The sequence below is a fragment of the Simochromis diagramma genome, unplaced genomic scaffold, assembly GCF_900408965.1.
Source record: "Simochromis diagramma unplaced genomic scaffold, fSimDia1.1 OVJJ01000334.1, whole genome shotgun sequence".
Taxonomy (NCBI): domain Eukaryota; kingdom Metazoa; phylum Chordata; class Actinopteri; order Cichliformes; family Cichlidae; genus Simochromis; species Simochromis diagramma.
In genome coordinates this window covers 921,682-933,059 of record NW_024386764.1, presented here as the reverse complement: position 1 = coordinate 933,059, position 11,378 = coordinate 921,682, and the positions used below count along the sequence as shown (strand labels likewise).

Below are 11,378 nucleotides of genomic sequence, written 5' to 3'. Positions count from 1 at the left end.
CTTCATTAAATCTTTTACTTGCAGTGTTCCCAACTAGCTGCGCCTTTTTAAAATTATTCCCACTGACTGAACACCTAAACTATAATAAATGCTCTGACACACTGTAATAACAAACGTTTTGTGCTTTATGCCGATGATTCTGGCGTCTGCAGGATTGAAGATGCTAAAACAGGGGCGTCCGACTCCAGGCCTCGAGGGCCGGTGTCCTGCAGGTTTTAGATCTCACCCTGGGTCAGCACACGTGAATTACATGAGTTCATTAGCAGCCTCTGGAGAACTTCACGACATGTTGAGGAGGTCATCCAGCCGTTTGGATCATCTGAGACCTGCGGGACTCCGGCCCTCGAGGCCTGGCGTTGGACAGTCCGGCACTAAAGTTTTGTCCGGAGCTTCTGTCACGACACGAAGCTGCACAGTGAAGAACAGTTCAGCACACTCTTACTCTGTAACTTGTTTATTTAACTTTACATACTGTATAAAGTGTTCTGTATATACACAATATACACGACACAGGTAGTGCAGGTTTTATTTTACAGGGCTGTCTGCTTACAGTTCACATTTTGCATGATGAATAATCCAGTGTTTAACATTCAGTCCTCTTCAGTTGGTGAAGCTCAGACCTGTTTGGTTCCCTCCCAGAACGGGTGCGACTCCTACAGGAGCCACACTGGACACGGAGCCTTCCTGTTGTGATGTAACAGTCCTGTGCCAGGCTGAGGTATGACTACCAGCCACACTGTGTGAGAGTACACACCACCACCCCAACATGCTTTGGAAACACTCGGCGCTGATGACATGTGGCATGTTATTATGCAAATCACCAAAGTTAATATGACCAATTTTCCTGCTTATGAAAGGCAATTTTTGTCACGTTTCTCCAAACTGACTCAGGCACTTTCGCTGCATAACACCAGCAGTGTGTTTCCACACATCTCCTGCCAGAACGACAACGGCGTCACTTCACAGGTTTGGGAATGAGAAAAGGGAAAAGGGAGAAAATAATAAACAGAGAAAGGCACTTGAGGGCAACAGACATGGCAGTGGGGTTCAAGTGGAAACAGGTTTGACGCATTTGACAATTGAACATAAAAGCCTTCCCACTCTGCGCACCGGCATCTGGGCTGTCTCTTCTTGTTTTAACACTGATGTGGCGTGAAGCTAAATACTGTCAGAAGGCACGAGATCCAAACCGACGCTGAGACATTAGTGAAGATGTGGAGCTTTAAATTTGTGCAGAATGCATGTAAGTGCTGCATTCTGACCTCTGACTCAGGCTCAATGATGTCAAACAGCTGCTGCACGCTCACGGTGTTTCTGTCCGTACATCGACGGCGTCCTCGCCGTGTCATATCCATCAGAATGTGTTAAAGAGCACCTTCCAGGTCGTCCACCCGTTCTACCTTTGTGCCTTTGAGCACCGAATGCTCAGAGTTGTTTCCAGATTGACAGATGGAGCTGCAGCAGCTTGTGGTGGTGAAGGTATGTCCTTACTCTCAGCTATGACACCAGCTTTGGTTGGTGACCAAAAGAATCCCATCAAAGCAGCAGAGCTCTTACGTCTGTGATGACGAGGTTCAGGTCGTCTCCTCTTCGGTGATGTTTTCTGGGCACGTCCAACCAGGAGGAGACCCCGTGGCAGGCCCGGGACACAGCTGAGCTGTTCGGGAACGTCTCATTATCCTCATTTCCTGGAAGAACTGGAGGCAGCAAGGCATCATCAGTTTGTGGTGCCATGCTTACTAGTACCAGTACATTTTTAGGGAGGTGGAAATACGTGAAACTGGTTCTGGATTTGGCACGACGTTGGTGGAGGTTAAAGGTTAAAGATATGAGCCCTGAAAAGCTGCAGATCATCTCACCTACTCAGCTCAGACCGCCCCAAGTATTTGGACTGAGTAGGACTCAGTTTGATATATGCTACATATTAAATTATCAAACTTAATCTTATCAAGCACTGCAAATGACCTCAAGTTCCTCGAGGAACCAGGAGCCAGTGATGCTGCTTTGGCCAAATCTTCATCCTCAGCCCCTTTTTGAATCTGTTTCAGGATGTGAGATATTGCTGACATGTCTCACCTGCTACAAAGATCTAAAACATCACTTTTTAAACATGATTTTGTACGTTTTGATTTAAAGGGACTGTCCCAACCCATAAGTGCATACAGCCTGCAGTTCTCTTTATCAGTCTAAACTATCTGGATGTTGATCGCCCGTCTGACTCTTGACAATAGTGGTAAGAAAGGTGCTTTTGCTGTGGCGTGGTCACGGTGCTGTTTGAAGGCTCGTACAGTAACTGCGAGGGAACCCATCGTAGTGTCTGCTCAACTTTATGATCCTCAACATTTAAAACTGTTTCTTGCACATGAGTCCAGTATGTCGCTGCTCCCACTCAGTGAGCTCAGCATTATACAGAAAGCTTCTCTTCTCATTTCCATTTGTCTCGTGTTAAAGACACGACTCGGGTCCGGGTGCTATAGCAGTCCGGTCCACAGATTGTAGCACGCGGTGTTAATTACAGACTCCAGGTGATGATACATGGACACCAGCTGAGGAGGGGGGCTGCTGCCGGCCTGCGGCTGCAACGGCAGCGGCTCCCGAAACACGACCTTTAAACTCTGCGGGAGGAAGATGAAATCTGAGAACTTTGCATGACTTTATTATAAGAAAAAATAAGTCAGACGTGTATAAGAACTCACAGTTTTTCCAGCTTGGTTGTCCAGAAATACCAGAACGAAGCAGTCGGTGAACTTTTGGTTCAGAACAGCCTGAAGTACAAAGACACGAGTGGACGTTAGCTGGAACGAGGTGAACAGGTGTGTGCAACACAAACGTCACCGTTTTAAAGTCCGTCTCCACAGATACAGAAGAAATATGTGTTACTGCAGTTCATGTGTTGGAGCTCTCACTCTGAGCTCGATGCTCCATCCTCTCGCCTGTAAGTCACTCGAGGTCTCTTTTACACTCTGACTCGACTGAACTGATCTAACAATCGAGTCTGAACGGTGCAACATGAGTGAGACTAATCAGTGTGTCGCATTACGTGTTGCAGGTGTTTCTAGCTCGAGTCTGCTAAATGGTCCCATTTGTGTCCAGAGAAATGCTATTAGAGACTAACGGAGCTGTGCTTAGAGATGAAGTTTGGGGTCGTGTTTCCAATATTTTTTTAAAGGGATCTCGATGATCCTGAGCATTAAAGGGAACGCCTTCATTTGGTTGTTGGCTGGTAACGTTTTGCTGCCCGTTTGTGAAGCCACAGCGGAGGGAAACTCATGGATACAGGGGCCTGTGGGTTTGCCACTTTGAACTCTTTTTTTCTCACCAGATACTGGATGCCGTTGTCGTCGAAGTGTCTGCAGCTCTGAGGGAAGCGACTGAGCAGGACCTTGATGAGACTCTGGTACCAGGCTGGACCCATGGTCAGGAAGCAGTCCTGCAGCAACACATTCACACTACAGTTACAACACTGACCATCAGAAACTTTCACTGGGTTTCACCTGCAAAGTCAAATATTCAAGCTGCAGATGTATCATTTAAAAGCTCCTCCTTTAACTAACAAAATCCTGAAGTCTCCTGATGTGTTAGGAACATTTACCTCCCATTCACAGCTCCTGCTAACATGTATGTGCGAGCTGATGTTTGATCTGCAGGTCACCTGCAGCTGGCTGAGGTCACAGCGAGAGCCTGATCACCTCCAAATGTTTCTCATACTGTGGGAGCACCGATGCTTAGCTGTGTGCTGGTGTTGCTTTGCGTTTCAAATGACAGGGTGTCGAGCTGTGGTCTTAGTAATCAAGGTGTTTGGTATTGCTGATGTTTGATGGTCATAACTGAATCTTGATTTTAAGGCTAAAATTAGAGTCTCACCAGCTGCGGGTCGATTTCCCCCACTGATCGGCTCTGCACAGCCTCCAGCAGCTCCTCCAGCTCGCTGAACGACAACTTGGCCAGCTTCAGTTTATCCAGGGCCACATGCTCGCCGTGGAACAGCCTCCTCCACAGGTTGTCCCTGCGGCAGTGACCCATGGCCTGCTCCACGCTGATCTGGATCTGTCTGCGGGCAGACGCCACCTCGTTGTTGAGAAGAGGGAACAGAGGGGAGGCGTAGAGGAGCCCCTGAGCCTCTGGTCCACCGCCTGTCAGAGGGTAAAACTCGTTGCCATCACTTGGAGCCAAGGGTGCTGAAGCTTCAGACGAACCCTCCTCCCAGAGGTCCTGCTCAGAACCACGTGACCCAGAAGCCTCTGCTCGATCCTGGGAGAGCCGCCCCCCCAGCTCTCCGGGATCACGGTGGATCTGAGGAAGCTTCTTAAAGCGGCGCATGTCTGCAGTGAGGCGTGGGAATAGCTCCCGCTGACTGGTCATGATCACGTAGAAGCGTAGCCTATGAAAGGGGACGAGATGAGACTCAGCAAAAGTTTATCCAGTGCCTTCAGTGATGTACTGTTAACACATTTGTTTGGCCCGTGAAACGTCCACCAGTCCTCTTTAGGTTGTGTCAGGACATGTCAGATAAAACAAACATGGTGTCAGCCCAGATATGAGTAACTATCACACAGCCTCTGTGCTCCAGTCTGTAGATCTTACCTGAGCAGATGCCTCTCCCCGTCTGACTGCTCCTCAAACGGAGCAGCGTTGTGACACACCACCAGGGAAACATCGAAGTCATCGTGGTGGGGCAGACCGTCCAGATCCTTGTAGGAGCCCGAACTAAAGCAAGAGGAGCCAACAAAGGTAAAGTTAAGCAGCAGATATGAGGAGAGAAGGTTTATTCTGAGGTCAGAGCTGTTTCTCCACCTGTTCCACAGAGCCACCAGGGCATACTCGTGAAGGTCAGGCATCGCCTTCTTGTTGTCAGTGGCGACCGCAGCCTTCGACATGCGGAGCGGCTTCATGCCATACGTGCTGGCGTGGTCGGTGATGTAGTTGTAGAGCTGGTGAGCCGTTATCATCCCCGTGGAGATGGAGAAGCTCCCTGATTTACACAAGAATGACAGACGCTCAGAAGGACAAACACAGTTGTTCCTGTGCACACAGAGCCCGAGAAGCTCTGATGGAAAAACAAATATCTGCTCATCGATCCAGAACGGCTCAGAGAGCGCTGCTGGTGACGCCCGAACGGAGGCGGGACACAGCGGTCACAGAGGAACTGAACTCGTCTTTCAGTGAAACAAATTCAAATATTTACTCTGAATATCATTTCAGTTGGTTCTTTTGGTTTGCACTGACCACCAGAGGGAGCTGGAGAAGATGCTAAACATGAACACAAATTCACCTGAGTAGACTTCCAGTACTCGTGCTAGCAGAGGTTAGCGAATAAACTCTGTGCTAAATCAACCACAGGGGGGGGGGGGATAAGAGGTGAGCTAAAGTTGTTTATTTCAGAACAAAAAAGAAAAATGTTCATGAACCATCGCTGTGGATGATTCAGATTTACCTGTTTAGCTACAGGAGTTTAACCCAAACTCACCGTGTGCACCTCGGATCGAGGTGGGAGTTCGTTTGGAATTTAATCCAGACCACTTCCTCCCAAAGGTCTCGGTGCACTTATTTTTTTCCTGCACGCCTGCATAGTTTAAGCCAAGACAGCAGAGTTTGTTTTTTAAAATGACCACAACTTACATAAACGTGCTGCGAATAACTTCAGTGACTTCAGCACACGGACACATTTTCAGATGCAAGTCTTTGTTAAATGAAGCTGGTGGAAAGACTTCATCTCATGTATCAGGGACCATTAGGTAAAAGGGGGAAAGTTGAAAGCCGGAGGGAAAGAATACAAATGAAAGTTATAACCTTGCACTTTTTAAGGTTGGATAAACCTAATCACACCATAAAAATGGGGAATGCCATTCGCACTTTAGTGAGGACGTGCAGCTATATGGTGGATATAACTGGATCCTTAGTTTGTATTTCCCATCAGAACCAGTGTGTGTTTGTGTGGGCACTGACCCACAGTCCAAATGCTTCTAATCACACGATGATTTTTGGGCCTATTTTTCATTTGTCAGTTTGTTTTTTTCTGGTCTTTGTTTCTGGTGAATTCGAGTTTTGTTCCCTTTAGTAAATGCTCTGTACACCGTTCACTGTGTTGCCATCTTTTGTTTACTTTCACTGGCTGCTCTGGCGGCTGCTGTAAATGTTGAAAAGCTAGAAATTATGGCAGAATCAAAAAAACATTATCATCATCATCACATGGGATTCGGATGCAGTCAGCAACACCAGAATCACCTTGAAAGACGTGGTTGCGGCCGAACTTGGGGATGTCCGGGTGATGGGAGATGAAGTCGTCCAGGAAGTCGGTGAGCTGGTAGCCTTGCCGTAGCGTCATGTGGCAGCCGACCAGGTACTGGTGAACCACTCGCAGGTGGAAGTCGTAGCTGAAGGAGTGAACGTGCATGGTGTCCCTGACTTTATCACACTCCTCAGTGAAGAGCATGGAGAGCTGCAACAGAAGGTTGTGAGACTGTCATCACCAGGACAGCGTGACTCGCTGACACAGACGGGAAAAAGAAGGAGGTACTCTAACTCCAAACTCAGTCAGTCTGAATACCTCTGCAAAACTGATCTGGCAGACAGCGCTAACTCTGAATGTCTATCTGTGCGATCAGCCATGTATGAAACTGTTTTGCATTTGAAGGGGAAGGACCTGCTGTTCCAGCCACTCCAACAGAGACTGCTTTGTACAGCACACCTTAAGGCCCTGCTGCACTGTGACTCCCATCGCTCCTTACTGAGAAGCTTTTGTAAGCAACTTTGATATCAATCAGATTCATAATAATATCCTTTTTAATTAAATCCAACATCAAAAGGGAGCTGACAAAAGCAATAATTGCAAATGCAAATGGCTGCAGTGAGAGGCTGTGCTGTGCAGTTAATTACAGCACAATAAGAGTTTACAAGGAGCTCTAATTGCTACTCCTGCTTTTACTTTGATCTGGACCATTTGCCTGGAACGTGCACAAAAGCAGCTTCATTATATCAAAGAGCCAAGAAAAGACTGCACAGCGTTCTGTAGCTACAGACTTTCATCTCTTCGCCGTCTGGAACCTTTTCCTGCCTCGACACTTGTCCAGAAACTGGCAAAAGGGCAGAAGACTTTCATCAGCACCCTCACCGCAGAGATAAGAATGAGGAAGAATATTCTTTTGCACACAGGAATGAAAAGATGAATATTAACTTTTCTCTCCCCAGCGGTGTTCCTGCAGTCTGGCAGACAAATTAAGTGTGACCTCCTGGCCTGTTATCTATGGAGCCTGGAAGCCAATGGGACTGCGCGGCTCTCCTCAGTTCATAGGTAGTTCCTGTGTGTGTGTGTCCTCCGTGCTATCACGCTAACATTTATTATTTCCTAACCTGTAATCCCAAATGGTTCATGTTCTAGTTAATTAAACACTCCGTGTAACTTTGACAAGAACAAATTGCCAGTTTGAGTCGTGGGGCTGCAGCTCGTCTCCTGTCAGCGGCACTCGGTGGAAGTGAAATTAATGACAGCGGCTGCACTGACGGGAGAAGCTGTAATCAGCGAGGTCATACAAGAAGAAGAAAAAGAAGAGAATACAAAGCAAGCTGATTGAAAGAAAGACAAGCAGAGCGACTAGAGGAAAGCTCTCAGACTGTGACATCCATCGATGCGTCCCTGTGAGTCTCTGCATTTTCACTCCTGGAAAAAAGACTCACATTTCTGCAGTGGTACTATCACAATGCAGTGATCTGAAACCCAACAGGAGTAACAGCAGTTATCCAGCTGTGATGTGTGTACTACAACTGCAAACATACACTCACAGCCACTTTACCAGGTACACCTTTCCCCCTTCAGCACTGCCGTAGTGCTTTGTGGCACAGATTCGACAAGGTGCTGGCACCATTCCTCGTGGTTCACACTGACATGATAGTGTCATACGCATGCTGTAGATTTGAAGTCTCCTGTTACATCACATCCTAGAGGTGCTGTGTGGGATCAACACTTTGAACCTTTGATTACAGCAGAATCAGGTTCAAGAATCCAGTTTCAGATCATGTGAGTTTCCTGACGTGCCATGCTCTCCAGCTGGAAGACGGGTACATGGAGGAGATTCATCAGAGCAGATAAGCGTCCAAACTGTCCACTATTGGCGAGGCTGTGGAAATCGTAAGCCGTGGTCTCCTGGTTTTACCTGCACGCAGCAGCACTCGGTGTGGTCTTCTGCTGCTGTAGAGCTTCTCACTCAGTGTTTTCAGGGATGCTGTTCTGCATACCTTGGTTGTAATGAGCAATTGACAGAGTTATTGTTGGCTTCCCATCAGCTAACAGCAGCTTGGCCAATCTCCTCTGACCACTGGCATTTACTGGACCATCTTCTGTAAAGCCTACAAGTGTCTGTGTTGAAAAATCGCACATTCATCACCTAAATAACATTTGCTAATGCTCGGATTGAACTTCGGGTCTTCTTGACTATGCCTACATGTCTACATGCATCGAGTTGCTGCCATGTGATTGGCCCATTAGTATTTGCAGTGTTGGTGTCTCTAATAAAGTGGCTGGTGAGTGTCTGATTCTCTGCTTATGTATTTAGTACCTGATTTTCTTAACCGTAACACCCTGAGGATATGTTAGTGTGAGTGTTGCAGTACGTTTGCTTTCTCTGGCTGCTTGGTCAGGTTTAGGCACAGAATAATTACATACATTACTAATAATTCAGAAGACCCTTATGAAGAGAACATCGAGGGAACAGTTTACCCTGCCCGGGATAGGGTTACCGGGGCCCCGCCCTGGAGCCAGGCCTGGGGAGGGTGCCCGAGGGCGAGCGTATGGTGGCCAGGCCTTAGTCCATGGGGCCTGGCCGGGCACAGCCCGAAGAGGAGACATGGGCCCATCCTCCCGCAGGCCCACCACCCGCAGGAGGCGCCATAGGGGTCGGGTGCACTGTGTGCTGGGTGGCGGCCAGGAGGGGAGGCCCTGGCGGACTGATCCCCGGCTGCCAAGACTGGCAATAGGGACATGAAATGTCACCTCTCTGGTGGGGAAGGAGCCTGAGTTAGTGCGTGAGGTTGAGAGGTACCGGCTAGATATAGTCGGGCTCACCTCTACGCATGGCTTGGGCTCTGGAACCAGTCTCCTGGAGAGGGGCTGGACTCTGTCTCAGTCTGGAGTTGCCCCTGGTGAGAGGCAGCAGGCTGGGGTGGGTATTCTAATATCCCCTCGGCTTGCTGCCGGTACGTTGGGGTTCTTGGATGAGAGGGTTTGTTCCCTGCGCCTTAGGGTCGGGGAACGGGTCCTGACTGTCATCTGCGCTTATGCGCCGAGTGGCAGTTCAGAGTACCCAGCCTTCTTAGAGTCCCTGGGTGGGGTGCTGGAAGGTGCTCCACCTGGAGACTCTGTTGTCCTGCTGGGAGACTTCAATGCTCACGTGGGTAACGACAGCGAGACCTGGAGGGGCGTGATTGGGAGGAACGGCCTCCCTGATCTGAACCCGAGCGGTGTTTTGTTATTGGACTTCTGTGCAAATCACAGTTTGGCCATAACGAACACCCTGTTCGTGTGTGTCCATAAGTGCACGTGGCACCAGGACGCTCTAGGCCGCAGGTCGATGATCGATTTTGTAATCGTATCACCAGACCTGCAACCATATGTTCTGGACACTCGGGTAAAGAGAGGGGCTGAGCTGTCAACTGATCACCACCTGGTGGTGAGTTGGATCAGGTGGCGGGGGAGGACGCTGGACAGACCCAGTGCACCTAAACGCGTAGTGAGGGTGTGCTGGGAACATCTAGCAGAGGCCCCAGTCCGCGAGATCTTCAACGCTCACCTCCGGCAGAGCTTCAACAGCATTCTGAGGGAGACTGCGGACATTGAGTCCGAATGGACCACGTTCAGCGTCTCCATTGCCGAAGCTGCTGCATTGAGCTGCGGCCGCAAAGTGGTTGGTGCCTGCCGTGGTGGTAATCCCCGAACCAAATGGTGGACACCAGAAGTGAAGGGAGCCACCAGGCTGAAGAAGGAGTCCTATTGGGCTTGATTAGCCTGTGGGACTCCGGAGGCAGCCGACAGGTATCGACAGGCCAAGCGGAATGCGGCTCGGGCAGTGGCTGAAGCAAAAACTCGGGTGTGGGAGGAGTTCGGAGAGGCCATGGAAAAAGACTTTCGGACCACCTCGAAGAGATTCTGGCAAACCGTCAGGCGTCTCAGGAGGGGAAAGCGGTGCTCTACCTGCACTGTGTATAGTGCTGGCGGAGCGCTGCTGACTTCGTCTGAGAAAACTGTCAGGCGGTGGAAGGAATACTTTAAAGGACCTCCTTAATCCCACTGACACGTCTTCCGAGGAGGAAGCAGAGTCTGGGGATAAGGGGAATGACCTGCCAATTTCCGGGGGCGAGGTCACTGAGGTAGTTAAACAACTCCTTGGTGGCGGAGCCCCTGGTGTGGATGAGGTCCGCCCCGAGTTCCTGAAGGCTCTGGACGTTGTAGGGCTGTCCTGGTTGACACGCCTCTACAATGTTGCGTGGAGACCAGGGGCAGTACCCCTGGACTGGCAAACCAGAGTGGTGGTCCCCATCTTTAAGAAGGGAGACCAGAGGGTGTGTTCCAACTACAGGGGGATCACACAGCCTCCCTGGGAAAGTCTACGCCAGGGTGCTGGAAAGGAGAGTTCATCCGCTAGTCGAACCTCGGATACAGGAGGAACAATGCGGTTTTCGTCCTGGTCGCGGAACACTGGACCAGCTCTTTATCCTCTCAAGGATACTCGAGGGCGCATGGGAGTTTGCCCAACCAGTCTACATGTGTTTTATGGACTTGGAGAAGGCATTCGACCGTGTCCCTCGGGGTGTCCTGTGGGAGGTGTTGCGGGAGTATGGGGTGTCTGGCCCATTGCTACGGGCCATTCGATCCCTATACAACCGTTGCAAGAACTTGGTTCGCATTGCCGGCAATAAGTCGGACTCCTTCCTGGTGGGCGATGGGCTCTGCCAGGGCTGCCCTTTGTCATCGATTCTGTTCATAATTTTTATGGACATGATTTCTAGGCGCAGACAAGTGGCGGAGGGCTTTCAATCTGGTGGCCTCAGAATCTCATCTCTGCTTTTTGTGGATGATGTGGTTCTGTTGGCTTCATCAGTTCCTGCCCCAAGTGGAGGAGTTCAAGTATCTCGGGGTCTTGTTTGCTAGTGATGGGAGAAAGGAGCCGGAGATCGACAGATGGATTGGGGCTGCAGCTGCAGTGATGCAGATGCTGCACCGGTCCGTCGTGGTGAAGAGGGAGCTGAGTGTAAAAGCGAAGCTCTCAATTTACCGGTTGATCTACGTCCCTACCCTCACCTATGGCCATGAGCTGTGGGTAGTGACCGAAAGAACGAGATCGCGGATACAAGCGGCAGAAATGAGCTTCCTCCGAAGGGTGGCTGGT

The 11,378-nt window shown here is 49.7% G+C and overlaps 1 protein-coding gene across 1 annotated transcript in view; it reads right to left on the bottom strand.

The window, feature by feature from the left end:
* Positions 1–438: 438 nt before the first annotated feature.
* The window catches only part of szt2 (SZT2 subunit of KICSTOR complex), a 106,800-nt gene continuing 95,860 nt past the window's right edge, over positions 439–11,378 (bottom strand). The window contains exons 72-78 of the mRNA XM_040029788.1: positions 6,226–6,439; positions 4,795–4,972; positions 4,585–4,707; positions 3,865–4,381; positions 3,320–3,430; positions 2,697–2,765; positions 439–2,615 (exon numbers count right to left, since the gene is read on the bottom strand). Coding sequence (XP_039885722.1) covers positions 2,472–2,615; positions 2,697–2,765; positions 3,320–3,430; positions 3,865–4,381; positions 4,585–4,707; positions 4,795–4,972; positions 6,226–6,439 — 1,356 coding nt within the window. The 3' untranslated portion in view covers positions 439–2,471. The remainder of the gene's footprint in view (positions 2,616–2,696; positions 2,766–3,319; positions 3,431–3,864; positions 4,382–4,584; positions 4,708–4,794; positions 4,973–6,225; positions 6,440–11,378) is intronic.